The sequence below is a fragment of the Coturnix japonica genome, chromosome 4 (genome assembly GCF_054131305.1).
Source record: "Coturnix japonica strain WE chromosome 4, WE-NBRP24, whole genome shotgun sequence".
NCBI lineage: Eukaryota > Metazoa > Chordata > Aves > Galliformes > Phasianidae > Coturnix > Coturnix japonica.
Window position 1 is genome coordinate 13319756 of NC_140666.1, and position 20436 is coordinate 13340191.

Sequence of the window (20436 nt, forward strand, 5' to 3'; positions counted from 1 at the left end):
AGCAATGTGGTTTGAAGGCTTCCAAGATTCCATGTTAGAACATCCTATAGTTCATATAACAAAAGAGATTTCACAAAAATATGTAATATAGATGGGTCTGTCTCAAGTTCTTCGTGTACAAGAAACTCCAGCTGCAATTTTTGTGCAGCTTTCACACAACGGCAAACAGAATACACTGCAAAGACGGTGGAGTGCTGAGGATGGTGTTTAGGACAAGAGCCCCAGGACAACGCTGCCTTGAGAGAAACCAACAGCTCACCTGGAAGAAGGTGCTCTCAGAGCACTGCCTCCACAGGGACTCTGAGCGGGGCTTGTTCTGACAGTATTTCTCATACATCTGGAAATCCTCTCGCTGCAAAGAAAGCCAAAATGTAAGTCAAACACATGTATGCAAGCCCACCGAGCAGCAAAACAGAAGGAATACCTGAACTGCAACGTGCTTTTATCTCTGCTTCCAAGTGTAACATCTGAAAGTCACAGAGTTCAAGTGAAAGAGTCACTGATGGGAAGCAAAAAGCTCCTTGCAGCAAGCCATGGTGTAGTCATAACTGCTGCTTTCCCCCATCTGCTGCTGTCCACACAGTTGCATTCCCTCCCTTGCTGTTGGAATTACATATCAGAAGCACCTCATCCAACTGACACAACTGAAATGTTGAAGAGTGCAAAGCACAGCAGAAACATTGGCCTTAAAATGTCTGTCTTATATGTGAAAATGAGTCACTAACCCTGTCTAGGAAACAAAATCCCACTCTCTCGGGTGCTCCCAGGCAGCTTTCCAAACTGTGCAGGAATATTCTGCAAGAGACAGAAGAGACAAAACGCAGCTGTGAGCACGTACTACTTGGGTACATTACTACAGGAAATCAGTGAGGCAAAGAGGGGCAGGAGAGCCAGCACCATACTTGTTGTGGAAGTCATATATCTCGGGCATGTTTCCAAAGAGGACATCCTTCCTGTTTCTCAGTATGGGAGGCATAAGGATGACCATGGCAGGGTTATCCATCTCAGCTCTGTAGCCCTGCAGGATGCAAAATGGGTTAATTGCTCAGTTCTTCAGGCTTTTGCTTGGCATCTCCCCAAAGGCAGAGGACAAAGGGATGTGAGCAGACTTCCAGTACAATCTACTTCGTTTCAAATTTCTACATCTCTTTTCTTTGTTTCTTTTGTTCCTAAACACCTGTCTTTTAGCACATCAGCCTTCAGGACATAGGCAAGTGGGGCTGTGATCTAGCAGAGAATGGCATGGGACAGCTTTCCTGGAGTGAGTGAGTGCTGTGGAGATGTTCTGATCACAAAAGGCAGATTGCAGTCACTTTCTGCTCACTACAGCCTGACTGGTCCCACAGGAACACTTGTCTGGGTCAAACACATCTGCTGTTACGGCCCTGGGACACGAGAGACAACATGTTTATACAGAACATGCAGTTACGGGCACTGTCACAAGATCTGGTGTACAAGGTGATTTGTTACAGAGCAGAGAAGGCTTGAGATCAGATACAAAAATCAATGGGCTTTTTGCTCTTGCAAAAGACATGCTGAGCAGCAGGATCTTGCTCTCCTCAATTCCCGCTGCCTCAGGAGTCTGTCCCCTATTGCCCCACTTGCCTTTTGCAATCACGACCTCCCAGAAGGAAGCCTTTGCTGCCAACTGCTGGGTGGAATTAGGAAACAGTGCAAAGCTCTCAGTAAAATGACATTACTACCCCAACACAACACCAGCTATCAGACGTGGTAAATATCCTAAATGTAGAAGAGGAGGAAGGCAGAGCCAGCACTCAGGACCATCTCTGTGAAGAAAACATCAGGAAGCTATTGGCAGCAGCTCAGGCCAGTCACTAAGTGCTGTACAAAACTTAGGTCAATTTAACCCAAGTAGCAAATGTTTGCCAAACCATATTTAGTATGTACAGCATATCGTCTTTGGCTTTTCATATTAATCTCTTATACTAATTATGGTCTAAATCAGTATTCCTTCCACTAAGCAGGCATTCTGTATTTGATTAAGGATGCAGCAGAAGATAAGTAACTGGAAAATTAGTCATTTATATTTAACCACTTGCAAGGAGGCTTCACTCTTCTATGGAAGTGTTATTTTCAGACAACTTAGCTTGCCCTGTCCGCTGTCCTCTGTCTGGACTGGACACAGAAATAAACCCACATACCTGCCAACTGCTTTATCACATCAAGTGCAGTAACTACATGCAGCTGGACAGATTTATACAGTGCTGCTCTCAGGTCAGAGAAGTGTAATCAGGATAAGGTAATTAACAGTGACTTGTTTTATTCATCAGCAAGTGACATTGTGGAACAAAATACATGTGTCTAAAATAGCAGTGGAGAAATTAGAATCTGCTTTCTGGAGTAAGAAACGCTCTTTATACATCCACAAACCTCAAAGCATTGAGACAGAAACCTTCCAAACACAAAACACAACCTTCTCTCATCTCCAAAAGGTAAAGAACTGAGGGAGCAGTTAAAAACACCAGCTCTTTGTACATATTCACAAGCAGTGATAGAGCTAATTACCAGTGCATGTGTGTACAAACAGAAGGTTTCTTCCTCATTCTGGATGAAAAGTTCATCCTGACACCAACTGTTCCTGCAGATGCCTCCTACTTAGAAATAAAAGGGAGAAAACCTGAAGATTCATGACTAGCTGGGGGGATCTGACAGTTTGGTAGGAACCTGTCCTGTCACATTTCTGCTTAGTTTGACAGAGCTGCAGGTGCTCTTTTGTGCAAGTCACTGGGGAGCAGTAAAGAGCAATGTGAAGAAGTCACTCACCGTCAGAACAGTGAACAGTTCCTCTACATACACTCTCTCGGTTTCTATAAGCTCGTTTATGACATGGCTACAAGAAAGGAAAAAAGAAGAAAAGTCTTATGTCTGCATTAAAAAAACGAAAAAGCACAGGCAATTTGTGCAAGCCCAAAATACAGTGTGACCTCACTAACAACCAATGTAGGGATGACTAAACAAGCAAGAGCGCTATGACGTATGCGGACGGTGAAAGGGCTGACCAATAACACATGATTCAGAGAGATTTAAACAGGGTGGCAGCTTACCCTTTCAGTATATCTAAGTTGTCGTCGCTGTCTGAAATAAAAGACTGCAAGGAATTCCGTTTTTCCTGATAGTCGTGCATTACTTCGATCTGGAAAAGAAATGGGATGGACCTGAAGGAGCTGCAGAGAGGTTACTACAGAGGCAGGATAAGCCCAGCCCTTAGCGGAGCTACATGAACCTTGGGGAAGGATGAAATACACTGCCTTAGAAGGAATCCTCTGTGCCACTCAACTTCAAAAGAGCAAAGCTTCTACTGGGTAGCCAAAAAGTCATAGAAATTATTATGCTGTGTAATATCTGGCAGTACTGACAATGTTCATTCATGTAGAAACCAGAGAATGGTCCCCACAGGGGAAATATTTGACGTCTATTTGCAAGACTCTGCATCCACACAGTTATGCAAATTCAGGGAACAACACACAGGAGAACCATATCTGTTACTTGGCAAAAAGGAGCCAAGATCATGGAATCATAGAATTACCCAGATTGGAAAAGACCTCTAAGATCATCAAGTCCAACCGCAGCTTAACCATAATACCCTAACTCTACCAACCCTCCGCTAAATCATATCCCCGAGCACCACATCCAAACATCTCTTAAACACATCCAGGGATGGCGATTCAACCACCTCCCTGGGGAGCCTATTCCAGTACTCAGAACTCAAATGCTGGGCAAATCCAAATAAACCACAGGGCTAAGAAAGGTGAAATATTTGTAAGATTAAAAGAAAAAACAACAAACTTCCTTCATATCCCAATCTGAATCCAGTCCATTTTCTCCCATTTTCAGATGGGTTCTCAGTCTATAAACACCCCTTCAGCTTTTGTTAGCTCTTATTACCTTGCGAGAACTCGGAGGTTTTCTTGATGTTTTCTTCCCAGGGAGAGAGAGGTCAAATGAAAATTTCAAACTGGAATTAAAATCCACACCTGGGGTAGAAGAACAAAAAATAATCATTCCATAATGTCCATGTATTGCAACAGAGACGGCTTAGAGAGTAACTTTAAGTCATGAAGAAAAAAAGGGATATATTTTAAGGGTAAGTGATTAGTTACCAAAGACTACAAACAGAGTGACTCATCAGACAGGGCTTCAAACATGGGGCTAATTTGAAAGAGGAACTGGGTGTTCTCAGACCACAGCAAGAAGAAAGGAAAAGAAGACAAAAGTGATGCACCCAGAGGTGGGTTGGTTTCAATCCATGGATTGAAACTCACATATCTCAAAGTGCTCCTGGCGGAGCCCAGCGTGTGTCTTTGACACTGTGTGTCGCCCCAGCAGGATGGCAGCATTTTGATGCGTGGTGTCAAATGGAGGCCTTATTAAGAAGCTCTCTCAGCATCATCTATCCAGAGAAGAGCCTTTTGTCTTTCCCCTCTCACTGGCTGCGCTCGTTTCAACACACCTGATCACTTCATTCAGGTACATGATTAATGGAGGATATCTGTGCTTGGCAGGCGATGGAGTGCCTTTACTAGAAAAATATGCACCACGTGAAGGCAGTGCAGTGAGCACGTCTGGCCGATGGATGATGGCCTCACAGCATCCCACAGAGGTGGTCAGACACTTATCCCTATTACTGAAAACCACTGATTGCTCCTCAGTGCTTTCCTGCTTCTAGAAAGCTGAAAAAAAGCTCTAGTAAAATGGGCAGTATTTTAGTTTAAAAATGGAGCTTTCTGTCTTGTATGGAAGTTCAGAGTGCAGGGAATGTGGCACTGGCTGGAGATGAGAAAATGCAGGCTTTATTTGCAGCACTGGCCTGTATACTGAGTAACTTAATTCCCTTCATTCCACTACCTTTCTTATTTACACAATAGCTCCCCGAATCGGAGCCACTTTTGCTGCTTGTATGACACCTGCTTCAATTCAGCACAGCCTATCCACACTAACTCATCATAAACAAACCTGTATTAAAGCAGATTGCTGGTGTCTGATCATTTTATGCAGTCAGCTCATGGAATTTAATATTCCCACAGAACAGCGTATCCCTGGTTTAAAATATACCAACACTGCTTTAAAATACTTCTGAATTCTGATACATAAAGGGCTGCTAAAGATAGAAGTTTTAATGATATCATTTAACGTGAACATTGTGCCACATCCCATTAACAAAATGAAGGCAGAACACACAGAGACCTCAGTTCAACCAGATCTGGTACCTTTATGGGCATTAATTATTCCACAGTTGGGATTTAAGGATGACATTCTCAAAGAATCAAAGGGAGTTAAGCATCCAACTTGTCACTCATGTTCATGAGATTCAGCTCCTCATGTTTCTAAGGCTCCCTTGCGAATGTCAGTCTAATTTTATGTCAGCTCTAGCTCAAGACAATTATGGAGACTGTCACCACGAACAGGTATACAAATAGGCTTCAGGCTATGGAATAGCCTAAGAAATTTAAACATTTTTCCCCCCCTGTATCACTGATTCACCAGTTCATCCAAGCAAGATGCTAGGAAAACAAGTGGAAGCAGGAACTGTTTTCAGCTGACTTTTTTTCAGTGAGCAGCAAGTGGAAACAAATACCAAGCAAGCAGTCCCACCGAGCCAGCCGGAGCTGTGTTCCTGCACAAGGAGTGCAAAAAAACATAGCATTCATCTTATCAAGGCATCTTTCTCCTTTCCATGTGGCCATCTCTTAAAAGCAAGAGAACACCCTAAGATATTTGGTAGCTCCAACATGTTAGAGTTCAGAAAAATACTAACACCCAGGAAAACATGGCAGCCCTTGTCATAGCTGGGAAACACACATGGAGCCAGCATAACAACACCGAGTGATTCACAACCAACCAGCCCATGTGTGTGAGGCTTCCACACCCCATTCTTCAAACAGAAATGGGAAGCTAGACAAAAACTGGAAAGCCAGTAAGTCATATAATATACAACTCTATAATCTGGAGTAAGCGCTGGTCGGTTTCTCACATTGCGTTGCTCATCCTGATAATGATAATCTGAGAGTAACGTGGCGATACTTTACCATGTTTAGGAGAAAATAAGGGTGACTTGGATCGTGGTGGGTTTTCTGGCCGAGGGGCCACTAACTGGACAGGCCGCACATGCTTATCCAACAGCTTCTTGAAGCAAGACTGACGATTCTCAAACATGCTTCGAACATTCTCAAGCTTCACCTGCACTGTTTGTATCTGGCACTGTATAGTGAAAAAGATCTCTGTGATCAAATAACTACTGGTATTTTGCACTTGGAACCAAATAATGCTGCAGTGCAGTCAGATTTTGATTTTTACTTGGGTAACGAGGAATTGGGGGGTATTTGCTTACCTTCAGTTCAGGTGTTAAGACTGACTCAAAATCATACTGTAGGGATTGGGGATCATAGTTTAAGTAGGGCGAGGAGCTTTCAAGAAATCTTTCTATGTCCTGGAGAGCTTTCTGAGCACCTTCTTTGGACTGGCACTTGTCCATCTGCTGGTTGGCGAGCAGGTAGGCACCCTCATCACAGCACTGCAGGGCCTGGGGGAATCACAGAGTGAGAGCCCTTAATAAAATCAAGGTATCCATGACAAGTATTTATCAGCTCCATATTTTCAACATGGAGCTAATCGGTACCCCTGAAAACCCAAGCAGCTACTGCATTTTAACCACTAGCACCACCAGGAGTGCAAGGAACCCAGGAGAGGACTCTGCCCCACAGCAGAGATGCTGCTGACAAATCCCCACAGATTAATGCAATGTTGTAGTGAAGAACGCAGGGGGGAAAAAAGTTTCCTAATTATCCTAAACAGTGAAATGGAACAGGGTTAGACTTCATTGCTTTTCTCAGCAGCCTCAAGCACGCTATAGTCGTGTGCCTTCTGGCCTAATTAGAATGAATTTCTCCAAATGTATTTTGGATGCTGATTAAGATATCAAAGAGCAGTGGAGCCACATGACTCCACTTCCACATTAACACAGAGCAGCTGTGCCTATCTACCAATCTGTCATCTTATTTTGAAGTCACTTATGTTCATTCTTAATAAATTGCTAATTAAAAAACACAAGGTTTATTTGAAAGCATCACCTCTATTGTACCGGGTATGGAAACTTCAGAAGTCAATTCACAGGTGGATGAACCATGAAAGTATGAGCAACAGAAGCTACTTTCTGGTGTTCTGAATTGCTCTCTAGAGACGCCCGCCTTTTTCTACTGACTATTCACAGCACCAGCAAACACCTGTTTGCTGACTTAACCAACTAAGTGAGTCAAAGCACTCTCCAGGCTCTGAAGGAACACCTGCCTAACACAAATCACTGAAGCAAAGCTGCGAATTGTAGATGCTACCACAGCTAGTGGAGAGGCCAACCATCTGCATCAAGGGGCACCGTATCTCTGAGCTCTACCTGCTGAAGGCGAGTATGAAGATCCAAGGTCTTCTGCAGCCTCATCTGCTTCTTTTTGATCTCGTCAGACAGGACATCCGAATGGTGCCGCAGCTCATTGCATTGCTGGCAGATTAAGTTGAGGGCATAGTGATGATTTGCTGCTAGCTGGTGTCCGTGTAGTATCACCACCTGAGCCTTCCCTATCAGATCCTTTAGTGAAAGGAAGAGAAAAGATTGCATGCTCACTGAAATAATGCCAAAATATCTACATACAACAACACGCACTTGCTCTTCATACCAGATTTCAAGTACACGTGGAGATGACTGCCATTAGGAGTAGCCAGAATAAGTGGCTTATGCAGGCACCCATCATCTGGGAAGAAAAATCTTTTGCCACCCAAAAAAGAAGGATGATGAAGATGATGGTGGTATCTCACCAAGCCAGCACTGCTGTGAATGGCTGCTGGCAATGAACTGCTGCCATTTGCAGGAAATGCAGTCTGACAACAGGCAGCTGATATCCAGTTTAGGCACACTATGCTTGTAAGTGTAGCAGAGAGTTTAAGCAGCTACGGCAAAAACAAACCAGGCCTTTTGTGGTAGATCTTGATGCAAAGAACATGCCAGCTTGTCTGCAGCTCCTGGTGAGTGCAGTGGTTGCATCTTCCTGAGGACTGGCTTTCTGCTAGGACTGCTTTCCTGCTGCACGCTATGCCTGGCTATTTGTTCTCCCTGTCTCTCTCAATAAAGTATCTTTCCAATGGCAAAAAAAAAAAAAGCCTTAGACCTTCCCACTAGGACTCTCAATCTTAAATAAACCTCTAGGGGTTCTGTCCAAGTCCCTAAGGACTCCTCTATGGCCCACTAGTTAAGTACTGCCCTTTGCAGAAGTCACATCCTCAGTGGGGCTCCTGTGAATCATCTCACTTCACTCTTCTTTCTGCTGCATCTCTTAAGTCTTCCTCCTCCATATGTTACATTCAAATCACAGACGCTTAAAGATAGCGACTTTTTTGCCTCTCCGTGTGCCTGGTAACAAGTCTCTGTCTATTAGCACTGCTAAAAGCATTTAACATATAAATAATTCTTCTTCCAGCTCATTAACTCCCACAATTCCCCTCTGTTCAGACATTTATCTGCACTGGATTTTCATGGTGGCTCAGCAATTTATTTTAACTACGATAATTAAATATCCTGTTCCTGGATTTCAGTGTGATCACAGCGTCGCTGCAAAGAGCACAGAGACGGGAAATTAATCTTTTCCTCCATCTACTTACCAACAAACAGCACCAGAACAGGCCATTTTAGAAAACACCCACCACAAGAACGGAGCGTGCCTCTTTTGTTTCATCAGTGCCCCTGTCTGTGACAGATGTACTCACCTGAGCCATGCCATCAAAATGACTCAAGTCCTTCAGCCTCTGTTTCACTTGGGAAACACCGTCTCCAGTGTCAGGCAGTTCTGCTTGCTGACCCATTAAAAACTCAATGGCATTCTTGACCTAGACGTGACCACACAGACAAAAAGACTGCTGCAAAATGATGCAAAGCACAGACAGAAAATCATTCTCAGTCCAAAATTAATCACACTTTAGGTGACTGTTAAATCCAGTAATAAAATTAGCTTCCAAGAGCTAATTTCCATGTTCAAAGGTGCTTCTCTCAGGTAAATCTATGTGGCTGCAGGGCAGTGATACCCAAATTAGCTCTGAATGAGGAAGAACTGCAGTCTTCCCAAGCGAACTAGCCCTGCTAGTCAGAGTTAAAGAGCAGCAGCATAAATTAAACACTCTCAAAATAGAAAGTATAAAAATCTCTCTCTTCTCCCCCTCCCCCCAAATCTTCCTTCTGCACGCAGAAATAGTGTATCTTTTAATACCTCTTGAAAACTTTGCTCAAACTTCCACAGTTGTAAATACTGCTCCATTTTCAGCTGATGTTTTTCCCAGAAGCCATCAAAAGCAGTCTCCATCTCCCGCAGCTGCCCCAGTAGCCTCGAGTACAGAAAGAAGACGGGATTAGAACAGATGGACAAACAGATGGATAAGCTCTAGAAAGATGGTCTACTCAGCACCCCAGTTCAACTCTTAGGAGAAATGAACTGATGTATGTATTTCAGAGGCTGTTCATGAAATCATCCCTGCAGATGACAGTACCTGGGTGAAGAAGTTGTTGTCATCACCGTTTTACCAGAACAGAATCCTAGAATCATAGAATGGTCTGGGTTGAAAGGGATCACAGTGATCATCTAGATTCAAACCCCCTGCTATGTGGAGGGTTGCCAACCACCAGGCTGCCTAGAGCCACATCCAACCATGCATTGAATGCCTCCTGAGAGCCCTGTGTAGGGCTGAATCTGTTCCACAGCCCCACCACTGAGGCTGGAAAAAATATCAGAGTAGGCCAGAATTGACAGAAATCAGCCAGGAAATCAACAGATATGGAGCAAAGCTGGTATTTCTGTCTGTAAGTTTTTGATAGATACATCCATACTGAAATAGTCCAAGTGTTTCCACTCAAAATGAGGCAAATAGCAACATGCTGCACTCACCTATTCACAGTCTCCCAGTCTCCAGGCCTCTCGCGGTGCTGGTCCTGGCTGCACTCACCCACATCAGGCTCTTCTAAATTGCTTAAAAGCAACTTGCCCTCTTTTGTGACTGCTGTAATATCTTCCTGCATAATGCAAAACATTTCTGATTCAGGTTACTCTGTGGGAGGTAAAGGTAAGTCATTTTGCATTGCTCTCTTCTCTGTCATGAAGTAGAGCACTGGTATCCATCACAGCAAAGGGTTCCCAGCAACATTTAGCTCCCTTAACCCTTGGATGTGGGAGAGGCTGAACTACAGACTGGTCACCATGCTGGATGGGAACAGGAACATATATGTCAGACAGTGTAGCTGAGCTGTCTAACAGGTGCTAACTTTTGTCCCATGCAGGATATCAAATAGGTTAATTTCTCAGTTGCTCCATTTAATTAAACTCCTGTCAATTTTTCATCACACTTGCATCTTGCTTTTGTTCGGTACCACAGCTACATACATCATCCTGATCAACTCATTATCTGGATGCAGGAATCAGCTGCATCTATCTTTTGGTTGTCAAGAGACACACAGGGGCCCCACATCTCACAACCTGCACACAGTTACTCATCAGCTTTCATCTTTCATGGTCTTAAAAGGAACAAAACAAAACATAAAAAAGCCAATGGAAGTGATTTCAGACAGAAGCCTGAGAATGTTTTTGATATTTTAAATTAATAGATGAGGCATTAAAAGCAACAGATGGCTTCTACTAAGCGCCGCTGTGCTTTATATGCAAATGAAAACAGATATCGTGCTTTATTTCACCCCAGAGAAAAGTGCGTACTGCTGACATGTTTATAGGCAGGACTAAGTTGGGTAACCCATATTTTCTCCCTACACTTTGGACATCATCTGAAGCACAAAGTCTAATTCACATGAGGCTACATTTTAGTTGGGAATGCACTTCATAGATCAACACATGCAGCTGCTATCGTTCATTACCAAAGAAGAAATAAAGGACTTGCATTAGCTATAATTGCAGTTGTGTGCACGTCTATTCATATATGACTAGATGCAGCATCCTTCAGATATCACTTTGGGTATTTCTAACTAAGAAATCACTGTCACGAGGACAACAAAAGATTATAAATGAGAATAGATACTCTTCTTTGATTAGCATAAATAAATAAAGCAAAGGACCTCATTCTTCAGCAGCACAGCACTGCTATTAGCATGGGAATCATTATGAATTGAGGGCTTCGGGATGTGCCTATGCTGTCCCCAGGAAGATGCAGGAGCATCTTTCAAAGCTGCAAAGACAACAGTGTGACAGCAGCAGCTGTCTGCTCTGCAGCTTCCACTAAATCCTACAAAAATACCCATCGATCACAATGGCTGAAAAGAAATATTAAAATATTAAAGAAAAAAAGTCGTCTTATATGAAAAACGAAGGCCCAGAGGGATCAAGTCAGGCATGCTTCGAACTATACACTTGAAAGAAATCTTCACCTTGAATGCTCTCAAGCAAACACAGCTTCCTTCAGACCCTTGGGGCAGCTGCACTCAGTAAGTGTGCAGCTCTGCATGGAGGAGGAGGGAGCTGAGGACACAAGCCATCTCTTCAGACTCACTGACAATCCTTGTGTGCAACTTTCTGCAGCACTGAGGGAACCCCACCAACCTCCTTTCTGCCAGGAGGATGAGCAAAGCCCAGAGGAGCAGCATGTTTCAGACACCAACTTCTGTATCCAGTAAGGAGCCAATGCTGAGGCAGTTTCCTGGATGCCAGCATGATAATTTACTGGAATGCATGGCAAACATAAGTTGAACACATAGACAAAACCATGCAGTGTTTTATCTTGTCTGCCAACACATACACATGCATGGGAGGGATACGGGAGTGGGTATCAAACTAGTAGTCAGCCAAACCCCAGAAAACTCATCTTGCTGCACTCCCAATGAGCCATACCTTGAGCTGGAAGTACTTCTCAGTGCGCAGGGCCAGGATACGCTCAATGGAATACATGTCCTCTGGTAGCTCAGTCTCTGCCAGCTCTGTGCCAAAAGACTGTAACATCTGTGCAATTTCCTTCACGGTTAGTGCAAAACTCTCTATTGCCTGGTGGGAGACAATAATCGTGATCAGATTGGGATTCAGGACATTGCTTAAGAGCGCACTAAAAGCCAAGGCTGAGATCTGCAAGAGAATGCAGGATCCGACTCTTAGAGAGATGGCTGGCAGGTCCACTAGTACAGTATTGCTGTTGCGTGCTACAGTGGCCACCAAGACATGGCCAGCTGGCTTTTAGCACAGCTTAAATCCATTACAAGGTCTTGAAGTCTTGTGTCTACTGGACACAGACACCTCATGTTTTGTTTTCTACTGCCTGTTCCTGTGCACTGTCCTGCCACTCACTGAAGATCTATGGCAGAAGCCACCATGGCATCCATCACACATAACCCACACCAAGAAACACCTCCTGACAGCAGGACATAAGAGAGGTCTTTGGTCACGGACATGCCCAGATTTGCAAGCCACAGTAGTAGGTGACACTGCAGCTCTGGCTCTGCTTTTGGGATCAAGGTAATAAGCTTTAATGCAACTGACAGCATTTGTATTTTCTTTAAGCTGTATATTTTACAAGGAAACCTCAGGAAGTGTTTTAAGAGCACCTTACAAGGCAATTTTTTGAGAGGCTTTTAACGTGGACACTTATCTAACACATGCAGATATGTTCTAGAAGCTCATCTCTTTCTTAAATTACCCAAACATTTTTGTCATTTACTTTGTCATTTTGGTCTCCAAGTGTGAGAGCTACGTCATTGTCACTGTAACACACTGTGCAAAAGAACAAAACTAAGAGCCAAAAAATTTTAACAAGCACGAAGGTGGCAATGCACCCATGCAAATGGGCAGAATCTGGCAGAAGCAACAGCTTGAAGCACTCCAGCAATGGTGCCTTGGGCTTTTATTTTCACACTGCCTGTCTGAACAATGGTGCAGGACTGGGGGCACAATGATCTGTCTCAGACAATTTCATTAGTGTTTTGCTCTCTATAGCTACCTGAAGGGAGGCTATAGTGAGCTGGGGGTTGCCATCTTCTCTCATATAACTGATGCTAGGACTAGAGGGAATGGCTTCAAGCTGCATCAGGGGAAATTTAGGACATTAGGAAATACTGCTTCTCTGAAAGAGTGGTCAGGCAGTGGAATGGGCTGCCCAGGGAAGTGGTGGAGTCACTGACACTGGAGGTGTTCAAGGAACATTTGGACATTGTGTTGAAGGACATGGTTTAGTGAGAGCTATTGGTGATAGGTGGATGGTTGGACTGGATGATCTTGTGGGTCTTTTCCAACCTTGGTGATTCTGTGATTGATTTGTTGGAAAGGTGGCTGGGAATTTAACCTGCCATTATAAATCCATTTGGGGCCTAACTCCACTTGATTCTTTTGCAAACCTTATCAAGGAAAGGTAGTTGCTCCAGAGGTTACCCTCAGCTATGTACTGCTTACTGCCTTACAGGAAATGTTTTTAGCAGGAGATCAGGCCTTCCCCAGCAGATTCCCCACACCCAGTGTTGAGCCCCGGTACGCACAGTCCTGAAGATGACCCACTCGCTGTGGCAGTACTCCAAGGTGCCTCCAAACTCTGTGGTTAGCTGCTGCTCATCAATGTACGTCAGCAGGTCGCTAACCGAGCTCAGCATAACAACCTGCAAAGAAGGCAACACCATCAGCTGGTTGATCCTTCCCACCTAAATCACACATCGATCAAGCCCAGAACTCTTATCTATGTAAAAATTGAGTTTTCTCTATGTTGCTTGTTATGCTTATGGCTTAACACAGCTTTTATAGATTTGACCACTTTCCTAAGGAATTGCTGATCTTCCAGGTGCTTTCTTCCTTAAATACAAAGTACAGTGAGGTACCGCAGTGTGTTGCCTACATATCAGAGCTGAAAGCAGAAGTAACACAGGTTTTGGCAAGAGATGACAAGTAACCTGGAAAAATATAAATACTGGAACACGGCATGAAGCACTGGCCAACTTCACCTTAATACACAGGCTTTTTAAGATGAGTTTCTGTGTGTCTTGCTCTTCAAAGCCTCTTGGCATTTCAGACACTAAAAAAATTCCTGAGCATGGTTTTATCCTCCACGCATGCATTCATCCTTCTGGAGGGGGGAGGATGGGCTGATAAAGCCACCTATTCTGTAGGAAATAAACCATGCACAGGCAAGCAGAAAACTGCTACAGGAGAGATTTTTGTAGAAATAGGGCACTAATGGCAGAAACGCCCCAGTTACTCCTCAACGTCAGTGCCTTCACATCTTCCCCATCTCGAGGTTCACAGGCAGCAAACAACCACACACAAGGCACAATGCTTTGCATTCTCATACCGGTAACTTGAGCAGAAAATCCTCCTGACTAAATCGAAATCCAATGTCAGTGAAGGTGCGCTGGAAAAACCCTGTGGGACGAAGAACCATCACCAAGTGCAGGTTCCCTGGGAATGACGCCTGCGAGAAAACAGAGATAACACTCAACTTGGGCATGTGACAGGTCCAACTGCTCCCAAACATCTTGAAAGATGAGACAGCATTAAACCCAAGGATCTTCTTCTGATTGCCCCCAAGAGCCTTTTCCATCACAGGCTGGATTATGTATTTCCTAATGCAGGTGTAACTCATCATCTGCTGATGCTGGCCCAGCTCGAGAGCTTGCCTGCTGGACTTGGATCCCACCACCAGCAGCGATGTTTTTGCAGGCTCACAGCCGTGTGTTTGCAGAACTGGAGGATGACACAAGGTGGTTTAGAGATATGGGACTCCACTGCAGGAGGACTGTGCGGCCCCACTTCCCTTTTGAACAAGCAAGTGATCAGCCATGCACCTTGAAGGGCTGCTGGTAATATGTTTTAAAACTAAGTACTGCAGTCAGCACTATAAATGAGGGATTGGAATTCCATCTTATAAAGGAGCACAGGGGTGGAACTCTGTTTTTTCAAGCACATGCTTTTGGCAGGTGCAATTTTAGACAGATCTGTGGAAAGGATGCTTGAGAATGAAAAAGAATTTTTAAGCCTTGTCACTAAATTATGGATAAGCCCATGATGCAAACAATGGAGTTAATGAAGATGTATCATTTTATCTGAGATCCAAACCAGGCCGGGTTACATTCCTCCCTATCTTCCTCATTTGAACTTCAGAACCCTAACACTGTCAGAGCTGTACATATGAAGGTTTTGTGGCTCTCCCAGGTGCAAAGGTAACCCAAGGAACACAATTCTACACACTAAATTCACACAAAAATAACTTTTCCTTGAATAGACAAACATCTAAACCCATTCAAGAGCACTGGGTAAGCCTTCCCACTGCATAAGCACAATGTATGTATGCCAAGAGCAAGACCACACAAACAACTCCCCATCTCCTGCTTTCCCCAATAGCTAGACCCTGTTGATCAACATGCTCTCCTTCCCAAAGCCACAACATGCCAGATGTGATAGCAGAGCATACACCAAGAGTAAGAGTACTGAATATATCTGGATATTTTACACAGTGCCTTCAAGACAAGGACTGCTCCCATAAACATGTATTAGTGCTGTTTGAAAAAGCCTCTATTTACAGTTAAGATCTGATATCCATGAACTGCACAGTTACTCAATGGCTCTGTTTTCTTTTGTAGGAAAGGTCAAGTTGTGGTTTCCATTGCCCACAACTCCGCTTAGACATGGACAGTGACTGGTAGGATTGAATAAGCCACACAGATTCAATATATTGATCTGCAGCTATTTTAAGTAAGAGCAAAATATATATATATATAGAAATGAATGTGAATGAAGTGCCAAATTCATATCCTTTGAAAATCAACGTCAACTGTGCCAAGGCAAAGATTTGGCATTAGATTCAAGAGCAAACCATACAACACTGAAGACGCTTATGCTGGCCCAGGCCCTGGATGCTGTGCTTGTGGCACATAGCACCTGGGGAGCACAGGAAACGGCTGCTGGCCTTGGGACAGCAGTAACGGGTCCAGCATGGGAGACCTGAGCAAACTATGCTCATTCAGGTTTGATGTTTGGAAGAAAATCTTTTCCTTAGAGGGCAGTGAGACCCTGGCACAGCTGCCCAGAGAGCTGTGGGTATCCCATCCATGGAGGTACCCAAGGACAGGTTGGTTGGGGTTCTGGACAGCCTGAGCTGGAGAGGGGCAGCCAGCCCATAACACAGGGGTGGAACTGAGCGGGCTTTAATGTCTCTTCCAACCCAAGCCATATACATATCCATCTGTGTTTCTTTTGACACTTGATGCACTTCAGCCAGAGGTAGCTGCACTTCTAGGATGGGTTACTTGACTTCCTTTTAGCTTAGAAAGTGCTAGTGGATTTTTTTAGATGATTCCATATACATAAGAGCAAGGTCAGCATTTCTGGGTATACATTGTATATACATCATACATACATTGTATATATACATATATATATCTGAAATACATCGTGTATTTCAAGCATGGGAAAAAAACAAACTGGGAGGTGGGAAAGACCAAGAAAACATACCAAAAACAAATGTTCCTCATAATATAATCAAGAATGCAATGACAAAAGGGTCCTAAAAATTGCCTTCTGCTTTATCTCATGACACTGAAAAGAATCTGCGCATAACAAACCACCTAAAAGAATCCTCTTAAACTCTGCCTTTCAGCATTCCTCTGCAGTGCTGGAAGGACAGGAAGCTACTGGAGCTGTTCCATTATATCAGGTACCCAGTAACATCTCACCCGTGTTCCATGGCGAGGAGCACGGTCAGGAAATTCCCCATCCTGAGCACACAGACATATATGTCTTAAGGCCCCAGATCAGCAACTGCTTACACACAAGCTCTACTATGACAGTGCTGCTCTAGTTAATATAGGTGAACTGGGTTAACACAGCACAGGAAAGGATATGCACTGAAAGCATTGCAGTTATTAACTCCTTACTGAATAGCTTGTCTTAATATACTTAATATGCTTTTACATAATGTTAAGACTGGGCTTTCCGAGGACATGTTCACTGGGCCATCCGTAAGGCTGCAGATCAATAGACCTGAAGCAAAAGTATCACCTGCCGGTGACTTTATTTCAGAACAATTGCAATTGAAGCTAACGGCCCTTAAGCAGATGCTGAAGTTTGCTTTATTCCGGCCCTTAGCAGCCATACAGCAAAACGCCAAGTAGGGCCAACTCCATCCTCACCTCCCTGACAGCTAAAAACGCAGCTCCGGTGCCGGGCATCCCCCCTGCCGCCCTCCCAGCACTGCGGAGCCGCGAGAAGGTCGCGGTTGCGGCGTTCCTCCTCCGAGCCGCCCCCGCGGGGCCCTTCCCCGCGATGCAGAGGGGCTGCCCCGCTCCTCGCAGCCGGTCCCGTTCCGCAGGCCCGCAGCTCCTTACCGCACTCCTCCGCGGCTTCCTGAAGCCCCGTGCGGGGCTCGCCTCGGCCATGGCCCCGCGGCCGCAGCGCTGCGGCGGTTCCGCAGAGGGACGAGGCGGCCCGTTCGCTCCCTGCTTCCCGAGCGACGGCTTCGATTTAAGGTGGAATGCCTAAAATCAGCCTCGGAACGGGGCCGGCTGCCTTCCGCCACGACTGAGCCCGAGCGATTGCAGCACAGATTTCACCGTTCTGCTTTTTTTTTTCCCCCCCTCCCCGCTGCGCTCTGAAGTTGATTAGGATTTCGTGTGCGAAGGAATGCGGTCCGTAGCTAAACCTACAGCCGGCAGGGTCCCCAAAGCGATGGCACAAGCATGAGCCCGTGCAGTCAGTACAGAACGGCACGCACAAAGGAGTTAAACAACGATCTGTGTGCTGATATAAAAAAAAAATCCTGGATCAGATGCATGACTGCAGAGCTGCATATCCTTATGCTGAAAAAAATAGGGCACTGTATTTCAAATGCAGCTTATTTGCACTTAGACAAGGATCAGAAATGCAGCACGCATTACAGTTTGACAGGAAGGTAAATCAGGATGTAACCTTTTGTATTATTAACATAAAAGCATGTCCAGATGAACCCTTCCCGGTCACAAAGACAGCCTTCCAGGGATGGGCCCTCTGGTTTTTAAGGCGAGCTTCCCAACTCTTAGCATTAAACAGACATTCCTGCCTCTCACTGCCCTCTGCACACAGCTGCGCTGCAGTATTTGCACACACAGCCCTGATACAGCCCAGGCAAAGCTGCTGCACTATGTGGACACAGGTACACTAACAGGGTGTGTGCTCAGAGGTCACACAGTAATTCTATTTCCTGATGAAACACGAGATGAATGGCACTGCTGTTGAAGCTACAAATTAGGACAGACAGGATTTTTCGTGCTTTGAAACTTCCAAACTATGCAAAGCATCGACATCACCCTTAAAGGAAGCTCCTGGTACTCCCCCACTGCTTCAAACACCAGCAGCAGAACTGAATTCTGATGATCACTTTAAGGGACTATTTTCTATTATTCAGACGCTGCCTTTTCTCTCGTGATTCCCATGTGTGCAACCTCACGTTGTAGAGTTCAAAAGAGAGAGGAAAAAAAAAATCACAGCCCCAAATACCTACAAGCAGGACCTTATGCACAATGCAGAAAGGTAATGGCAATCCTTCCTTCCTTCCACTGGATGCCTATGAGCAAAATGCCAGTAAGGCCAAATCCAGCTGGACCTGGTTCCCCATGGCTCAAGGTGCTGCTGAGCTGCAGAAACCACCTTGCTTTGAGTTACATTCAGAACAGGCAGAGCAAAAAGTGAATGCAGGGGTGCACGTTTCAAACAGCTTTTCCCACCTAAGCCCACAAACAAATGGCTGTGCAGCTTGTTTTAAGAATCCAACACTTTTCAGCCACTGAAAATTAGGTAAAATATACTCTCACTAATAAGCCGTGTCTAGAAAGAATATACGTGAAGCCAAGTTCTCTACCCAACAAAATCACAGAACGTGGCAGAAAACCCATTTGGACCACTAAGGGAAAGTACAAAAACAAGCAAATGAATTGGTTTAATGTTCAAACAGCTCATTTAGGCATTCAAATGAGGCACAGAGCCATGACTGAATTAATCACAGGGCCATAAAGCAAAATGCTAGCGAGAGAGAAAGCATGGGCATCATTGCTCCTGATTCCTACTGCTTTCTGATAGTGGCACAAAATGGGCACAGCGGCTTCATACCTTGAAAGAAATTATCATTCAAGAGGACTTACTGCGATTTTTTGGAGAGTCATTTTGACTGATGTCCATGTATCCAATCTCCTGTCCAGGATTAGGATAAATTTGGTGTCTGACTCATGTTGACTGTGGGATTAAAAATGAAGTCAATGAATAACATTCTGAGGGAACGTGGCTTTGCTCCCTGTCCCACCCTCTCCCCCATCCCCCCCAAAACAACCCCAAGAACACAGAAAACAAAGCGCAATCTGACATTTCCACAGGTGTAAGACAATCACAGAACGGCTTGGGATGGAAGGGACCTCAGGGGGTCACCCAGTCCCAACCCCCTGCTGTGGGCAGGGCTGCCACCCGCTCAGTCAGGCACTGGGTCGGGTTCCCTATGGCTCCATCCAACCTGGCCTCATACACCTCCAGGGATGGGAAGTACTGCCAAAATATGTTTGAAAATATTTCCTAGATCAGATTGCAGCAGAAATTTGGGAAGTCCATCTCATGGTTGAAGCATCGCCTCTGCAATGGGCAACATGATTTGCGCATCCAAATCCTTTACGCTGGTTTAAAATCCCCTGAAGAAGTGGGGATCTCTGGGGATCCACATGCTGCAGTGAGACCCAGTGCAGAGGTGAACTGTGACTATAACAAACATGGTCTTGTCAGGATATCTAGTGGCAGCTTCAACAACAGACACACCAAGGGTACCTCCAACTGCAAACTGGAGTTGTGTTTGCATGCGGGTAAGGGTACACCACCCCTACAAACACATGCTATGGATATGTTAGGTCAAGCTCAAAGTGCAAGTGTTCCGTGCCTTTATGCAATTTATGCACTGTCATTGAGGCATACCAGAAAAGAGCAGAGAAAATAAATACTGTGTTTCACACATGGGTCACACACAAAACCTTGGCATGTAACGAAGTGCGAGGTGAGCTTACCCACTGTCATCTGGAATCAGGCTCAACCTTGCAGCCAAAAGCCTTTTTTGGCCAAATTAGTTTTGGCAACGTGGAAAAGACTTTGCACGTTTATGTCAGGAAACCCCCAGCGAGAGCTTAGTAACAGCATTAGGTGGGAGAGGGCCAAAACGATCCTTTTGTCTAAGGCTCATTCTGATAATGAGGATAGAACTGCTTGATTTTCCAGTGTACAACTTTAAAAGGCGGGTCTCTGCCCAATGAGACACCAACAAACCCTAAACCCAAGCAATACTAAAAAGGCAGCCAGACCTTAACACAATGTCAGTTCATCAAAGCATTCCCCAGAACACCATTTAGACCCGACATGGTTATATTCTTTCTCTCTACATACTTATATCACTTCCCAGCACTCACTGCAT

The 20436-nt window shown here is 44.7% G+C and overlaps 1 protein-coding gene across 2 annotated transcripts in view; it reads right to left on the reverse strand.

The window, feature by feature from the left end:
- The window catches only part of MCF2 (MCF.2 cell line derived transforming sequence), a 45401-nt gene that overhangs the window by 14879 nt on the left and 10086 nt on the right, over positions 1 to 20436 (reverse strand). Inside the window, exons 4-19 of one of the 2 annotated variants that reach the window (XM_015860413.2) lie at positions 19136 to 19226; positions 14317 to 14436; positions 13514 to 13630; positions 11886 to 12035; positions 9942 to 10066; positions 9270 to 9384; positions 8773 to 8892; positions 7409 to 7600; positions 6350 to 6541; positions 6048 to 6219; positions 3907 to 3995; positions 3066 to 3154; positions 2785 to 2851; positions 903 to 1018; positions 726 to 795; positions 260 to 352 (exon numbers count right to left, since the gene is read on the reverse strand). In XM_015860413.2, the coding sequence (XP_015715899.2) occupies positions 260 to 352; positions 726 to 795; positions 903 to 1018; positions 2785 to 2851; positions 3066 to 3154; positions 3907 to 3995; positions 6048 to 6219; positions 6350 to 6541; positions 7409 to 7600; positions 8773 to 8892; positions 9270 to 9384; positions 9942 to 10066; positions 11886 to 12035; positions 13514 to 13630; positions 14317 to 14436; positions 19136 to 19226 (1918 nt within the window). Of the gene's footprint in view, positions 1 to 259; positions 353 to 725; positions 796 to 902; positions 1019 to 2784; positions 2852 to 3065; positions 3155 to 3906; positions 3996 to 6047; positions 6220 to 6349; positions 6542 to 7408; positions 7601 to 8772; positions 8893 to 9269; positions 9385 to 9941; positions 10067 to 11885; positions 12036 to 13513; positions 13631 to 14316; positions 14437 to 17347; positions 17557 to 19135; positions 19227 to 20436 lie in introns of those variants that run through there. The other variant, XM_015860414.3, reaches the window with a different exon arrangement.